Consider the following 18,401-nt stretch of genomic DNA (forward strand, 5'->3'; position numbering starts at 1 on the left):
TAATTATACACCAGTGAGAAATAACATTGCGGAGCAGGCGTAAGATGATGTTTGACAGGAAGATTTGAATGACCGGGAATTCGCAGACGAGGTCACCCCAGTCCCACTCTGTTTGGTATCCGGACCCTGCTGATCCTTGGTGCAAGTACAACTACGAGTTGATGGCAAGTGCTCGAGAGTTTCTATCAATTCCATAAATAGGACTGTCATCTCTCCGGTTATCAAAGATGTGCTGGCTTCCAATACTTTGACCAAAAAAGATCGTTTTCCCCAAATGTCATATATTTCCACAAAGTTTCTGGTTTCTAAGAGCACAGCGGGATGAAGTTCAACAACGTTCTGGCCTATCTCGTCTTGGGCGTCACCGCACCTAGCTAACCTTCCTAGCCTCAATGCCGCTTAAAGTAGTTGCGCCAGATCAATCGTCGCCAGGGCCAAGGCCAATGGTGTCCAAAGACGCGGCTGCGTGGCTGCGATTGCTACTGCTCTTGTGGAGGTTCGTCACCAATCCGCTATCCCCTGACACTTTAAGACATTAGAAGCCGCTGATAGATTTATAAATGTAATAGTCTAAGCTTCTCATGTGCGCGAACAACGCGGTCCCGGCATCGTTGAAGTACAGACACGGCGGCATTAGCTCTGACCGTGACTCCGTCGGTATTTTCCAACAGCGCGCCTCTGTCTACAACAATATGGCCTGTAGCATGGATGCCGGCTGTTCTGCGGGTCTATTCTTTTCTGAAATGAAGCGCATCGATCGCTGGCAGACTCTGAGTGTTGGCGCTCTGTGTCAAAAATTCCAGCAGTCCAGTTCCCCCGATCGCTATGATAGGCAGGCTTCTGCTGCTGCTTCAATTTGCGCCGCTGGCGGTCTGTAAATAAAGAAGGGGCAATTCGTACATGTAAATCCACTACTAGAGCACTTTACTTGTTTATGAAGACGAAGAAATTTACTCAGACCCGGCCTGGCGTCTGCTAAACGATTCATTGATGTTTTTCCGAGGCAATCTGTCGTCTCCCAGAATCAGCCAGTGGGGAATCTTGTGCATAGGAACTGAAAATAAACCTCACAATGGCATTTAAGCTTGTGTGCTGGGTTTGCTAAGATCCGGAATATGGCTTTCACTCACTTCCTTTGAGTTGTTGATCGACATCTTGCGCTCTGCTTGGACAAGGTTAATCTGGTAAGAGATCTTGGCCGCAAGAAACGGAGAAAGCGACATATATAATGAAAATCAGATGCCAAGGATACCATTTTGCTTTGTAACTAGGTATGGGAGCTTGTTGACCATGTACATCATTCATTGCTTTTGAACTGACGAATAGTTGAGGTTTCTGTTCTCCGCCACAGATTGGTTGAGTTTAAGCCGGGGTCCATGTTGCTCTTGAAGTAAGACAGAAAAGGGGGCATTCTAGCTGTTAAGATAGAAATGATCACCATAGCCAATTACAAAACCTGGAGCGATATTCGCTGGGCTGTTTTCGTCAACGTCGCTCCAGTCACCGACACTCCAGGGGTGTACTGCTCCCCATTGAGACGTACGTGGGTTTGATAGTCTCGTATATATTGTTTAAAGTAACATTTATAAGCGCAGCCAAGTTATCCCGTTCAAGGATGGATATGTATAGACCGCAAGTAGGTACATTAGGCAACACGAGCCCAGGTCAAGTCTCATGAGACCAGCTGTTCTGAGAGAGATATCTATTCCAATCCACGTAGCCCACCGGCTCCAACGCCCCCTCATATTGCGTTATGTAACCATTTACACACTCTGAAAAAGTCACCTTCTTTTGCTGATTAAAAAAGAAGTCATCATACTTTGAATCCATGGCATCGTCGAGGGAGCGGACGTTGTCTTTGGGATCAGGGAAGAGGGTTTGCCAAGGCTCTCTGCAGACTTTGCCCTTGCAGCTCTTGAGGGTGAGCAGCAGAGCGTCCAGCCGAGCAGACAAAGCAGGTATGTCGTATCCCGACGTCTTTTCCTTGCTTCCGTACAAATTCGTCATTTGATGTGGATCAGTTTTCATGTCGTACAGCTGGTGCTCGTTGGTACACCAGACGCCGTACATGAAGTCGTGATTGTCACCGACGAGACGGAGAGTTTTGTACGTGTTTTTCGCAAACGCCCCCTGCAAGTTGCCAAAGACTTCGCCCTCGAGGTAGCCTTGACCCCAATATTCAATGTTGACATGCTCGTTCTTGCGCACCCGGTGCTTCTGATCTTTGCGCGTAACTGCAATGGGAACACCATCAAAGTCTTCATGCAGAGGGATACCCGCGAGCTTGAATAAAGTAGGGACAATGTCGGTGTGGGAGGTCGGGAAGGAGACTTCTTTGCCCGCGGCGATGCCGGGCCCGCGAATGACGAATGGCACATTGATATCCTCTTCAATGTTGCAGGTCTTTCCGGGGGGTAATCTATGCTGTCCGATGTGATAGCCGTTGTCGCTGGTGTAGATGATGTATGTATTGGCAAGAACTTCCGGGACTTTTTCCAAGGCGTCAATGATGCCGCCAACTAGCTCATCGACAGCCTGTAGGGTCTGTAACCGAGCGCGATAAAAGTTATCGCTGTATTGGATTTGTGTGGAGTTTAATCGCGGAAGATTCTTCAGATAGTTGACATGGCCAGGCTATGGCAGGTTCTTAGCTTTGCGCAATCTCATCTGCGGGTCTTCACGTACTGTAATTGGATTGAAACTTGGGGAGCGAGGAATCGAGACATTTGGAAATAGATGCTTGTGTCGGTCGGCAGGAATCGGCGTCGTAAACCCCGTATTGGCGTGAGGACCTATAGGCGCAACACCCAAGAAGAAAGGCTTGCCGGCAGCAAGGGCATTATCGAGGAACTCAAGGGACCTATTGGCAACGACGTCGGTGGAATATTGCCCTTTGATACTCCTGTATTCATTTTTGTCTAGGGCCATGATACCATCAAGATAGCTATAAGTTCCAGGGTCAAGCAAGACTGTAGACGCACGACATGGTCGGTTAGTGATTTGAGCAAGAGGGGAGTTTCGCCCGTCGACATCACGTACAGTCAGAGCGAGTCCATCCCTTAGCAAAGGGCTGGTTGTATGTGCGAGTGCTGTGCTGGTTCATGAGTTTTCCGGTGTAGTATGTGTTATACCCGTAGCTTTGTAGCCACACGGGCAAATACGCCTCATTGAGCCCCTGTGTAGCAAACTTCGTGTATCCACCTGTAAAACATGAAAGTCTAGTCAGTTTGACACGCGGCTCACCCAATGATCCGTGTACATGGATCGTAACTAGGGTTTTGGAAAGGTCATCGAGTTATGGAACATACCATACGGCTGTTATTTACATTGTTAATCAATCTATGGTATACGGATAAAGGCCGACCATCGAGGTCTGGAAGAGTTGGACGTACCCATGACACATCGGTAACATTGGTATTGTGCGCAGCCTTCCCCGTAAGGAGAGACACTCTCGACGGACAACACAATGCGACAGTGCAGAAATGCTTCTTGAACGTGGTGCCTTTTTCGATCAGCTGCTTTTGGACTATGTCCTGATATTCAAGAGAATTTAGGTGCAGATCTTGATCATCCGTCATGATGAAGATGAAATTCGGTTTTGAAGTGCCATTTTGATGGTGATTCGTGCCGCTGGCCATGCGGAAAGCGAGGGCTAAAGCCACAAGCAAGAACAATGGTATTGTCATCTTGTTCCAGATGCGGTGGGTAACTGGAACCATGGACGACGAAAGAGACCGTCGGTTTGTCGGTAGAGGATCAGCCGTGGCAAGAGTGTTTTTCTCAGCCCTCCGGTCTGTGTGGAAGTGAGACACCATGGCGCAATGCCGTCAGCAGGGTATCAAATGTCTTTATAAAGCCATTCTCTTACCCCAATCCTAGCTTCACACTAGTCAGCTTTAGGTCAAGCTTCAATTGTTGAAGAAAGTATTCGACATGAACGAAAATGATGAGTATGTGCGACTCGTTTGAACACAGCATTTTGACCCTGGCGCTTCCAAGTTCGGCGGAGCGGCTGGGTTGTGATGGTGTCATCGCTCCTGGATCTTGACAGACGTTGCGGCCCACATGGTTTGCCAATAACCAATTATTCAACGCTTTTCCCTCATGACGCGGTGCGGTGGAACTATCGCGACATTCAGCCCATGTATGATTAACACCGCGCAACAGGGCACTTGTGCTGATCCCCTTCCTTTCTGACGCATTACCGATATTCCGATATAAATGCAGTTTGTCCTCTGCCGAGCCGAACCTGTCAGCGACCCTCCGATTAGAATTACGAATTCATTTGTCATGCGATGGCTGCGATGAACCACCAGCCAGCATTAGATAGTTGCATTGCAGATAACAACATTGACCATTGCGTACCACTCCGCGTAGTAGGAAACGGAATAAAAGGGCCAAGGGAAATCCGTCCATCGGATCCCACAGGTAGGCAAAGATGAAGAGGAACAGGCCCGTTCGTGCAGCCGGCCGGCGACCCCCCGCACGGAACGTCGGCACGGATGACGTGCTCTGTACGACGACTTGGTGTTTTCAAGAAGCTCTTGGACAATCTATCACTTGACACAATTCTCTCGGCACTAATGGCTGCCAGTTTTAGTGTAGTTCCGAAGTCGCTGATTCATCCGTTTCCTCACCAAGGGCTACTTACAAAAATGCTGTGTAAGTCTGTTGCAGACGATGTACCTGGTAGCCAGCCGGAAAGGTGGGAGGTGAGCGCAAGCTTGAGGTGCCAGAGAGATTGGGTCCTGGTCGAGAACCGAGGGGACTGTCTTTGCGGAAAAGCTCGAATTCTGTACAGTTCAATCCTTAACCAGGACATGTAAGCCTAAGACAACTTTGTGAACAGATACTACGCACATCAAAAAATTATGAACCTAGGCTCGCGGATAACAAAGATGTTAGCTACAAATCAATATAAAAAACTTATTTTTACTTTTATAATAGTCCGATACATTACCTATGCTGTCAACGCTAAAGGCCCCTTTTAATGGAAAAAGGCTGCTATTTATCGGGGACCCCGATAAGCCCTAAAACGCCTCAAATAGCTGCTTTCCAATTATACGAAAAGCCTTAAAAGAAGGCTCGCGCTATTACCCTATTAAAGCTAAACCTTTAATAGCTAAATACCATAAAACCCCTTAAATTAATTACTTTTTAGGTGACCTATTAAATGACCTTAATATCTATAAATAAGAGCTTATTTTTCGTACTTAAATAGCTTTAATTCTAAGAATAATTCTATTATTTAATCTGCTTTTATAACTATTAATGTAACAGTTATAAGCCTAGTTTACCATTAAATTTAAGATATTTTAACGTTAAATTATAATATATTTAAGGTCTTTAAAAACTTAACTAACCTAGCTATAAATATTAAAGGTTCTTTATTAGTAACTCTAATAGGTTTAAAAAGCTAGTTTTAATAGATTTTTATTATTAAAAAGTACGCTATTAATTAGGGTATTTAGCATTTAATTAACCCTAAATAGCCTAATAAGATAGCTATTATCCCTTTAAAAAAACCCTAACCTAATAATATTAACTTTAAGGCTATAATAATTATAAACCTTAATAAAATTTAATTTAAGAGGCTTAAATTTCTTATAAATAACTATTAGATTAATATTTAAGCCTATTAAAGGTATTAAAAAGCTCTTTTAATTACTTAATAATTTATTATAAAGACTATTAATAGTTATTATAATATAATAGCTATTAAAGATAGCGTTTTAAGAAAATTAAAGCTACTATAAGCCTAGCTATAACCTATATTATAGGAATATAAAAGAGAGGTTCTATTAAAATATAAATTAGTATTAAAGGGTGCTAATCGTACGAAAATTAAAGCTTAAATTATAAGCTAATAGAAGGTATTAGTAAAAGCTCGTTAAATTAACCTACCTAATATAAAAGAGCTTTAATTAACCCTAGATTTTATAGCTATAATAGCTTTAATTAGCTCTATATTTTTAAGCTATTAGAATAATTATATCTTAAACCTCTTAAACCTTAATAAGAAAGGTTAAATAAATAAGGTTTTAAATAGCTTTTAAATTAATAATTTATATAAATAGTATTACTAGTATTAAAAGGCTATAAAAGGTAAGAGTAGTTTTTTATTCTCTATCTTCTAAGAAAGTCTATTATTATTAGAGACCCTAAATATATTATAAGCACCTAACTAACCTAGAAATAATTAATAAAAAAGGTTAAAAATAGCTTTAAAGTGCCTTTATAATTAAAAATACTACTATTATAAGTGTTTATACCTAAACGAGTCTCTTAAAGATTTAATATAAAAGCTTAACGCTAAAATTAAAGCTTAAATTTAATAAAAGCTATTAAACTTATCTATTAAGGTAAAAGTTAATTAAGCCTATTAATAAGCTTTTAATTAAATTAATTAAAAGTAATAAAAAAATCTAAAAATAAAAGGTATCGCGTTTTTAAGCTAACTTTAATAATAATAATAAGGTGTTCTTTAAAATAAAGGCTCTTATTAATAACCTTCTCTATAAGATAAAGGCCTTTTATAAACGCTAGGGTAATCTAGGCCTTAATAGCATTAAATTAAAGAAGCTAATAAATGCTTTCTATAAGTACTAGTTAAAGAAGCTTATAAACGCTTTTTACGAGTATTAAAAGCCTAAATAATTCATGAATAATAAAGCCTATAAAGATCTAGATATTAAAGGGCTTAAAAGGTTAAAAAATAAGGGTAGCTTAAAGGGCCTAAAAACGCTAAAAACGCTAAAAACGCTTAAATTAATAAAAAAGGCTATAATTAACGAAAGTATAGGTTAAATTACGTGAAGTAAGTAGCCGCGTTATCTATCTAATTAATCTATAAGAATATTTACCCTTTAAGGGACTCTTTTATTCTAGATTTTAGGTTAAATATATATATTTATAATAACCTTAATTAATTTACTAACTATTAAGTCCTTTAATAGCTTAAAGAAGCCTTTATAAGCGATATAAAGCTTTAAATTAAAGGCTATAAAAAGATCTCTCTATAAATACAAATAGAGCTCTTTTAGCTAAAGTAAGTAGCCTTTATTCTAACCTTTTATATAAATGTAGCCTTACTAAATAGCTTTCTAGAAAAGGGCTATAATTAAAACCTAGTTATAAAAGCTATATTAAAGAATAATAAGGTTATCTTTTATATAAGGCATTACTTTAAGTAGCTTATTATTAAATTCAATAAAATTTATTAAATTAGAAGCTTTTAATTTAATTTAACGTAATTTTAACCCTAAAAAATAGCCTCTACTAACCTTTAGCACTAATAGCTAGGCTACTTAAACGTAAATAGCCTTAAATATTTAGTCAAATAAACTACTAGGTTAAAGATTTAAGGCCCCATATAAATTAATTATAAAGCCTATTTTAAGGCTAAGGTTAAAAGGGTTATCTCTTATATAAGCCCTTAAATAATAAGCCTAAGACCCTTTTAAAGGATTTACATTAATATCTTTTAATTTAAGCCTAACTATAATAATAAGTTAATAGCTCTAGTAATTAAAGACGAATTCTTAGGCCTTTTAATAGTTTTTAAGCTTAAAAATACTACTTAAGATACCTTATTATTAGCCCTTTAATTATTTAAGGCTTAAATTTAAAGGTAGTATTAACTAGGCATTTATTAAATCTATTAGAATAATAATAAAAGCCTTTAAATAGCTTATAAGGCTTAAATTAACTATAAAGGTATTATTAATAAGCTTATATTACCGTATATACCCGCTTAAAATAGCTCTATTAAAAGGTTCAAGGGTATTCTAAGGTTAAAAGCTCGTATAATATAGCTAATAGCTAACCTTTCTACTAAATTATAGCTTAAGATTTAAAAAGCTACTACTTACCTTTATAATCTATTATTATAATAAGGTATAAACTAAAAGACGCTCTTCTAATAGCTTTAATAGTAGCTCTAATTAAATAATCGTAATATAAGTTATTTAAATAGGCCTAATATTATACATTTAATCGCGTACGGTTATAGGGCCTATTTAATAACCTAGAAAGTTCTTTAAGGCATTTAAAAATAAGCTCTTAAAATAATAGCCCACGTAGAAATTAGCTATCTTATTAGATATAACTTTATTAATATCTTTCGTATATAGATTCTATTTAAATTAGAAGTTAAACGAATTAAAGATATAACCTTTAATAAAAAAACCTTCTATTAAGGCTAAATTTATTAAATTTAATTAAAGAAGCTATAATAGCTTAAATTTCTAACCTATATTAAGTCTAATAATAATAGTAATATTAATAAGGTATAGTTTATTATTAAAGTTAATACTTAAGGCCTTTAAGCAGGTTAAAAAGGAAGTTAATTATTTAAATCTAACATTTTTAAAGACCTTAAATCTAATACGAGCGGCCCTTATTAAGACCTTTTAACGCTAGCTTTATTAGAGCCTTCTAATTAATTTAAAGGGCCTTAACGGTTATAATAGATTTTTAATAAAGCTCTTAGTAGCTTTTATAATAGCTTTTTAATTAAATAGCTTAAAAGGCTATATAAAAGATACCTACTACCTAAACCTTAATATTAGAAAGAGCTATAAAAGCACCCTTATAAGCTTAAATTTAAAAAGGCTACTTAAGTTAAATATAATACCCTAACTAGTTAAGGGACCTTTTAACCCGTTTAACCTAATTAAATAAAACGATTATATCGCTTATTACCGTTAACTTAGGTGTTTAAATATAAATACGATAAATATAGATTTATTAATAAATTTAAGGCCTATTTATACGTATAAGGTAACCTTTAACCACCTAATAATAAGAAGATTTATATTATAACCTTAGCTAAAAGGTTATTTTAAACCTTAATAGCTATTACAGCTAAATTTAACCTTAAAGCTAGGTAGCTTAACGTGGTAAATACCTTTATAAATAGCTTAATTAATAAAGAAATCTACGTTAAATTTCTTAAAGGCTTTAAAAGGCTTAATTAAATAATAAGGCTACTATAAGCCCTATATAGGCTATAAAGGTTAGCCTTATTATAGTAATAGTCTCTTAGTAAGACCTTTAAGCTACTAGGTTTAATACCTTATTTAAAAGACTCTTATATCTTTAATAGCCTAATATTAATAGTCTTTTTTTACGTTAATAATATTATCTTTTTATACTATTAGGTAGCTTTTAAAGCTACTAAATAAATAATTTAAAAGCTTAAATTAACCTATAATATAAAGGACCTTAACGAGCTATAATAGTTCCTAGGTATTTAAGTTCTTTAAGATAGAGCTACTTATAAGCTTTAGTTGTATTAGAATTTCTATATCGAAAAACTAGCTACGAAATTTAATATCCCTAAGAGAGATAGCTTTAAAGAAAGTCTAATACCTGAAAATTAATTGGAACCTAATCTAGGTATTATAACTACTAATTAAATTCATTAATATTAGCAGATAATCGGCTCTATTAATTATATTATAGTTATTAGAAGACCTAATATAGTTAAACTAGTAGCTAAGCTAGCTAAATTCCTCTTTAATCCGTTAAAAATCTACTAATAGGTTATTAATTAAGTTATTAAGTACTTGTATTTTATTAGCCTATATGCGATATACACACACACACCTATAACTCTATACGTGGTATCGCAATCTAGTTACTTTTTAACTCCCGTAACTCACTTCTTAAGGATAATAAGGTTCTTAAATAAGTAGTAAATTAATTTAAATAAAGTAATTAAATGCTTTTAAAATACTAGTAAACCTAATTACACGTATTATAGGCTATAGCTTACTATAAGTGTAAACGAGTACTTAAATAACTTAAATAATTTAATTACGTAGTATAAGCTTATATAAGGCTAATTAAAAGACTTAGTAAAATATTAATAAAAGACCTTATAAAACTAATTATAAAGGCAAAAAACTTATTAAATTAAAGACTTATACGTGTGCTTATTCTCTTATATTAATAATATAACTATAATTAAATATATTATTTAACCTTCTTTAACTTATAAGTATAAATACTATTAAATAAATTCTCTTTAAACGAGTAAAGCCTACTACTTTTATAAGTTAATAATAAGCGGTAATAATTAAGTAAATCTATTATATAATCCCTTAATTTATAAACTAATTATTTAATTATAATCTTAGCTCTTTTATTTTCTTACTTAACTTTAAAGTCTTTAATATTATTAGCTTAATTTTCTCTTCTCTTTTCTTTATAACGTTAAAGCGTTTTAATCTCTTAAAGGCTCTTATAAAGTAGTATTCTATAAATTTAATAATTATCTCTTAGAATAGTTAATAGCATTTAATAATATTATATTAAAACTCTTTTTATTAGTTCTTTTAAAATTAAGTTTATAAAGCTTATACTTATAAGTAATTTATTATATATTAATTATTCTTATACGTACCCTTATAAAAGGTCTGTTATATTACACGTAATCTTTTAAGCTAAAGAGAGGTAATAATACCTTACTTAATTTACGAGAGCTTTACTTTAATTAAAGGTTATTATATTTAAAATTACCTCTTAAATATTTTCTTTATAATTAAAGTATTTATTTTTTATAGTTAATAATATAACGCTAGTTTTTACTTTTTTCTTAGCCTTTTTAATTTCTTTAAGGTCTTTTAAGTAATTAAAGAGTTATTTAATAATTAAAAGCTAATCTAATATTATTATTTTCTCTTCTTTAATTAAGCTCTTATAGAATAATAGTAAAGAAAAAGATAAACTAATATTAAATAATAAAAGTTAATTCGTTTATTTTCTTAATATTAATCTTAAAGGCTTTAAAGTTATAAAACCTTAAATATTATTCTCTTTATTATTACCCTCTTAATTAAAGTTATTAAAACTCTACTATTAAAGCGTCTTTTTTAGGTTTAATATAATAATATTTTTCTTAACCTTTTTTAAGACTTTTATAAGATTAATAACTTTCTTATTTATTTAATCTCTTATAATCCTAAAGTATTTAATAATTATATTAACCTTACGCTTAATAATTAATTATTATAAGTTATTATAAGTAATTAAGTGTTCTCTTAGAATTTTAAGTTACGTTTTTTTTATATAATATTATATTTTAAATATAGTTATATTCTTATTAGCTATAGTTTATTTAATTAATCTTAAATAATTATATTTTTATTAGCTAATATAAGTATTTCTTAAAATAAAGCCTTTAATTAGTATAATAGTATTTTTCTTTACTATAAGTACGTGTAATTTACCTTTACTTTTATAAAGACTTTAACCTAAGAATTTAAGGTTATTATCTTTCTCTTTTATTACTTTAAGGTATACTTTAAGTTTATTTATAGTTATATCCCGTAAAATTTATAGAATTTTATTTACTCTTTTATATTTATAACGTAGCTTTTCTTTAATAAATATAATTAATCTCTTAGGTATAATTTATAATTACTTTTAGCTAAAGTCTTCTCTTTAAGTATTATTATTTCTTAAGTATAAACGTTCTTTAATTTAGCTTATTTTCTTATTATTTTATTTAAGTAATAGCTTATAAGTCCTTTAAAGTAATTAATTAAGAATGCTAGTATAACGGTAGCTTAGGTTCTAAGGCACAGTAGGTCTGTTTCTTAGGAAGTAAGTTAGGTTAAATGCTATAGAGTAGCTTTTAAGTAGTATTATAATAAGGCTATTAAGAGTATAACTCTTAATAGTAAAACTATTACTTAGATTAATTAATAAAGAACTAGATTATTTAATTATAGGAATACTTTCTTTTTAAGTATTCGTTTATCTCTCTATTATAATTCTAGATTAATTAGCTTAACTATTAATCCCTTTAAACCTTAATTAATTAGCTTAAGGTTTAATCGGTTTAATTCTTCTTAATTAATATATTTAAATATTAACCTCTTTAATCGCCTCTTAGGTTACGTGGCTAATTACGTGCCCTTACCTTCTTCTTATACCTACGGGTTATACCTATTCTAGTTAGTATGGTTCTATCCCGTGTCTTATATAGTATTATTCGTAATATTATACCCCTTCTTTATTAGTCTTATTCTTAAGGCTATTAAAATAGGCTAGCTTAAGTGTTATACGTTTTCTTTCTTTTATTATTATATACTATTATATTAATTAATTATATCTTAAAATAGTGGTTTAAAGCTTTATTTACTTCTTCCCTTTATTAGGATAACCTTCTTTCTATAATAATTAATAATTCGTTTTTATTCTTTATAAAGGCTTATACTTATTATGCTTATATAGGACTTTCTTAATGTAAAGCCTTCGTTTTTAATTTAAGTTATTATATAAAGTGTATAATAGATAAGTAAGGGAATTATAATATTATAAGGGTAACCCCTTAATAGCTTTATAGCATTATAAATTAATATTATAAGCTTAAGAGGGAGCTTAAAGAAGCTAAGAAGCGTACCTTAGCTAAGAATTAAAAGGTCTTATATTTATAAAAATAAAAGAAATTATAGTTTAAAAAAATAATACGTGTAATTACACGTGGTATTAATAATATTAAAGAGTTAAAACGTGTAAAACGTGAGAAAGTAAAATAGCTTTAAAAGACTATAAGGGTTCTTTTTACTTCTTCTAAGAATCTAAATCCTATTTTAGTTTATTTCTTAAATATTAAATTTAATATTAAGTTATTAAACGATACTTAAGAGATTAATTAAAATGCGTTTCTTAGAAATAAAACTATTTAAGTAACGTTAAGTAATTCGTAAGGTTTTTAGCTAGTTTCTAGGTGTTTTTAGAGTTTAAATATCCCTTTTATTTAACGAGATAATAGCAATTCTTTATATCTCCTTATACTTTAAGTATTCGTTTAACTTTATATTCGTTAATATCTTTTATTATAATATTTATAGTAATTATAAATTTATTTAATGCTTTCTTTAATAATAATATATAAAATATAAGATAGATTCTTATTTTATTTAATAATAATAGTTTATAGTTAGTATTTAAGATTTTCTATTTAATAAGGAATAGTCTAATCTTCTTTTAATTAAGTTTATTATTAGGTTACTTAATTTTAATGTTTTTACGAATAAAATATACTTTATATTTTTTCTTTAAGATTAATACTAGTAATCTCTTTCTATTTACGTAGTATTTTATTTAGTTTTATAAAAATATCTATTCCTATTATAAGTGTTTTTATATTTCTATTATAGTTACTATATACACTATAACTACTAGTATATTTATATTTTGTACTACGTGTATCTTAATAATAGGGTTAAATCTATAGTTTACCATAAATAATAATATCTTTATATTATTAATTTTAAAGCTATTATAAGCTTATTATACTAGTAGTAGCTATTCTACCTAATTATTCTATTAGTAGTTAATATAGCTTTATAGATATTATTTAAGTATTTAATTTAAGATTTCTATTTATTTATTTAATTATAAGTGAAATGCTATTAATAAGCTTTATTTAATCTTTATAGTTTTTATAAGGTATTTCTAAAAGTTTAAGGTGAATAATTTATTATAATCTAATATAAGCTTTATTAGTAATTTATATTATATAATAACTATTTTAAAGAATATATACGTTAAGTTCTTAGTATTACTTAATTTCTTATATAGAATGTAGTAGGCGTATTTTATAAGTTTATTTATAATAATTAAAATGCTATTATAAGCTACTCTTATTATAGGTTCTTTTAACTTTAGTAGTTTAACGATAAAGTTTATTATAATAGTTTACTATACTCTTTTAAGTAGTAATATTAGTTATAATTCTTTATATAGTACGTGTTACGCTAATTTTACTTTATTACACGTGTCGTATTTCTTAATAACTTCTTATACTATTTTTTTACTTTCTAGAAAGTTATATAATCTTTTTAGCCTATTATTGTTTTCCTTATACCCTAATATTCGTGTAATAGGTGCTCGTATATTTTCTTAATAAGCTATTCTTAAAGTATACTAGGAATATACTACTATTTATTATATAAGAAGGTTTTACCTTCCTTAAATAAATACGTTTTCGTTTCTTAATTATTTAAATAACTATTATTCTTAATATATAATATAATCTAATACATTTATATTTTATTTAGCTTAACTTACTATATTATATTAATTTCTTAGGTATCTAGTTGTAACGGTGGCTTAGGTTCTAAGGCACAGTAGGTCTGTTTCTTAGGAAGTAAGTTAGGTTAAATGCTATAGAGTAGCTTTTTAAGTAGTATTATAATAAGGCCGTTAAGAGTATAACTCTTAATAGTAAGACTATTACTTAGATTAATTAATAGAGAACTAGATTATCTATTATAGCAGAATACCCCCTCCTTAAGTACTTGTTTACCTCTCTATTATAGTCTTAAATTAATTAGCTTAACTATTAATCCCTTTAAACCTTAATTAACTAGCTTAAGGTTCGGTCGGTTTAATTCTCCCTGGTTAATGTGTTTAAATATTAACCTCTTTAATCGCCTCTTGGGTTACGTGGCTGGTCACGTGCCTCTACCTTCTTCTTATACCTACGGGTCGTGCTTATCTTAGCTGGTACGGTCTCGTCTCGTATCTTATATAGTGTCGTTTATAACATTATACCTCTCCTTTATTAGTCTTATTCTTAAGGCTATTAAAATAGGCTGGCTTAAGTGTTATACGTTTTCTTCCTTTTATTATTATGTGCTATTATATTAACTAATTGTGTCTTAAAATAGCGGTTTAAAGCTTTATTTACTTCTTCCCTTTACTAGGATAACCTTCTTTCTATAATAATTAATAATTCGTCTTTATTCTTTATAAAGGCTTACGCTTACTACGCTTATATAGGACTTCCCTAATGTAAAGCTTTCGTTTCTAATTTAAGTTATTGTGTAAAGTGTATAGTAGATAAGTAAGGGAATTGTAATATTATAGGGGTAACCTCTTAATAGCTTCGCAGTATCGCGAATTAATATTATAAGCTTAAGAGGGAGCTTAAAAAAGCTAAGAAGCGTGCCTTAGCCGAGAATTAAAAGGTCTTATATTTATGAAAATAAAAGAAATTATAGTTTAAGAAAATAATACGTGTAGTTACACGTAGTATTAATAACGTTAAAGAGTTAGAACGTGTGAAACGTGAGAAAGCGGAATAGCTTTAAAAGACTATAGGGGTCCTTTTTACTTCTTCTAAGAATCTAGATTCTATTTTAGTTTATTTCTTAGATATTAAATTTAGTATTAAGTTATTAGATGGTGCTTAAAAGATTAATTAGGATACGTTTCTTAGAAATAAAACTATTTAAGTAACGTTAAGTAGTTCGTGAGATTTTTAGCTAGTTCTTAGGTGTTTTTAGAGTTTAAATATCCCTTTTATTTAATAAGATAATAATAATTCTTTATATCTCCCTATACTTTAAGTATCCGTTTAACTTTATATTTGTTAGTATCTTTTATTATAATGTTTATAGCAATTATAGATTTATCTAGTGCTTTCTTTAATAGCAATATATGAAATATAGGATAGATTCTTATTTTATTTAGTAATAATAGTTTATAGTTAATATTCGAGATTTTTCGTTTAATAAGGAATAGTTTAATCTTTTTTTAGTTGAGTTTATTACTAGGTTATTTAGTTTTAATGTTTTTGCGAATAAGGTATACTTTATATCCCTTCTCTAGGATTAGCGCTAGTAATCTCTTTCTATTCGCGTAGTGTTTCATTTAATTCTATAAAAATATCTATTTCTATTACAAGTGTTTTTATATTTCTATTATAATTACTATATACGTTATAGCTACTAGCGCGTTTATATTCTGTGTTACATGTGTTTTAATAATAGGGTTAAATCTATAATTTACCCTAAATAGTAATATCTTTATATTATTAATCTTAGAGCTATTATAAGCCTATTATATTAGTGGTAGCTATTCTACCTAATTATTCTATTAGTAGTTAATATAGCTTCGCAGATATTATTCGAGTATTTGGTTTAAGATTTCTATTTATTTATCTAATTGTAGGTGGAATGCTATTAATAAGCTTTATTTAATCTTTATAGTTTTTATAAGGTATTTTTAAAAGTTTAAGGTAAATAATTTATCGCAATCTAATATAAGCTTTATTAGTAATCTATATTATGTAATAACTATTTTAAAGAATATATATGCTAAGTTCTTAGTATTACTTAATTCCTTATATGAAATATAGTAGGTATATTTTATGAGTTTATTTATAATAACTAAGGTACTATTATAAGCTACTCCTATTATAGGTTCTTTTAACTTTAGTAGTTTAATAATAAAGTCTATTATAACAGTTTACTATACTCTTTTAGGTGGTAATATTGGTTATAATTCTCCATATAGTGCGTGTTACGCTAATTTTACTTTATTATACGTGTCGTATTTCTTAATAACTTCTTATACTATTTTCCTGCTTTCTAGGAAGTCGTATAATCTTCTTAGCCTGCTAATCGTTTTCCTTATACCTTAATATTCGTGTAATAGGTGCTCGTGTATTTTCTTAATAAGCTGTTCTTAAAGTATATTAGGAATATACTACTATTTATTGTATAAGAAGGTCTTGCCTTTCTTAAATAAATGCGTTTTTGTTTCCTAATTATTTAAATAGCTGTTATTATTAATGTATAATGCGATCTAATATATCTATGTTTTATTTGGCTTAACTTGCTAGGTTATATTAATTTCTTAGGTACCTAGTATAAGGTTCCTATCCTTAGTAGCGCGTAGTAAGGGTGTATTACTTACTTACTCATTCGATTTTAAGTCCTCTTTTTAGCTAAGCGTGTCTACTCTTCCGTTTTTAGATCCTTTATGGTATATAATTTTAAAGTTATAATTCGTAAGGGTTTTATACCATTTAATCTATCGTTTATTTAGATTCTTTATAGTTAAGAATAATATAAGATTCTTGTAGTTAGTATAGACCTTAATTTAATGCTTTACTTTTATAAGATAATGTCTTTATTCTTTAAAGCACTTAATAATAGCTATGAGTTCTTTATTATAAATTCTATAATTAAGTTTAGGTTCGTAGAGTTTCTTTAAGAAGAATATAATTAAGTGTAATCTTCCTTAATTATCTTATTATTTAAGCTATTCGCCTAGTGTAAAGTCTAAGGCGTTTATTTTAAGCTTATAAGGTTTATTTTAATTAGATGCTTTTAATATAGGTTTTAACGTAACTAAATTTTTTATTTTTTAAAATGCTATAGCTTCTAGTTCGTTCTATTAAAAGCTAACTTCTTTCTTTATTAGGTTTATAAGAGGTTATAAAATGTCTTTATATTCGCTTAAGAACTTATAATAGAAGTTTACGAATGCTATAAATTCTTTAACTTCTTTTAGATTCTTTAGTATAGGCTATTTCTTAATAGTTTTAATCTTATTTAAGCTTATTTGTATTTCTTTATATGTGAGTATGTACCCTAAAAAGTATATAGTGTTCTAGTAGAACTAGCATTTTAAGGCTTTAACTAAGAGTTTATTATCTTATAGAGTTTATAGTACCTTATATATATATTACTTGTATTCCTTAAGGGTATTTAAGTAAATAAGAATATTATTAAGGTATATAACTATAAACACTCCTAGTTATTTTCGTAAGATTATATTAATTATTCTTTAAAAGGTTACTAGTGCGTCAATAAGCCTAAAAGGTATTACTAAATATTTATAGTATCCTTTACTAGTTTAAAATGCTATTATTTACTTGTAGCCTTCTTTTATTTGTATAAGGTTATAGGCTTCTTTTAAGTTAAGTGTAGTAAACTATTTAGCTTTTTTAACTTTATCTTCAATTTCTATTATAAGCGGTAACGGGTATTAATTCTTAATTATAATCTTATTTAAGTGTTAGTAATTAATATATAGTTATAGTTTCCTGTTCTTCTTTAATACCTATAGGATTAGGTATTCTATTAAGGACTTTAATAGTTATATATATCCCTTTTATAGTATGTTCTCCAGATACTCCTTAAGCGCCTTATTTTACTTAAGGTTCTAAGAATAAATTTTATTAAACGTTAATTTAATACTAGGCTAGAGTCTAATCTCGTGGTTCTAGCGTAAATGCTTTAATAGTTCTATTTCTAGCTCTCCGCTAAATAGCTTACTATACTTTAAGTATTTCTTAGGAATCTCCGTTATCTTAGCTTTTAGCTCTCTAGCAATTACATATATTCCTAGAGGCCTATTATAGTTTAAATAAGATGCTCTTTATAGGCTACTCTTTACTTTATAACCGTATTCTAGTAAATCCTATTAAAGTTAACTAGTTCTCCAATTAACTCGTAAATTACTCGCTTATAATTAGGGTATCCCTAATATAATATCGTGTTTTAAGATTACTATAATATTTAATGTAACTCGGTGTTTCGTGTCTTATATATTAACTAAAAGCTATATAACTTTTATATTAACTACTCCTT

General features: G+C 30.1%; 1 protein-coding gene across 1 annotated transcript; it reads right to left on the reverse strand.

Annotated features, from left to right (window-relative positions):
• Window positions 1–1,547: 1,547 nt before the first annotated feature.
• Window positions 1,548–3,719, reverse strand: J3458_021153 (uncharacterized protein; the record flags this gene model as incomplete). Its single annotated transcript, XM_066122421.1, has 5 exons — window positions 1,548–2,634; window positions 2,686–2,969; window positions 3,040–3,201; window positions 3,309–3,315; window positions 3,393–3,719. 5 exons carry the CDS (start codon window positions 3,717–3,719, stop codon window positions 1,666–1,668), a joined length of 1,749 nt encoding a protein of 582 aa, XP_065972431.1. The 3' UTR covers window positions 1,548–1,665.
• Window positions 3,720–18,401: the final 14,682 nt, after the last annotated feature.

The sequence above is a fragment of the Metarhizium acridum genome (genome assembly GCF_019434415.1).
Source record: "Metarhizium acridum strain ARSEF 324 chromosome Unknown scaffold_578, whole genome shotgun sequence".
Classification (NCBI taxonomy): Eukaryota; Fungi; Ascomycota; class Sordariomycetes; order Hypocreales; family Clavicipitaceae; genus Metarhizium; species Metarhizium acridum.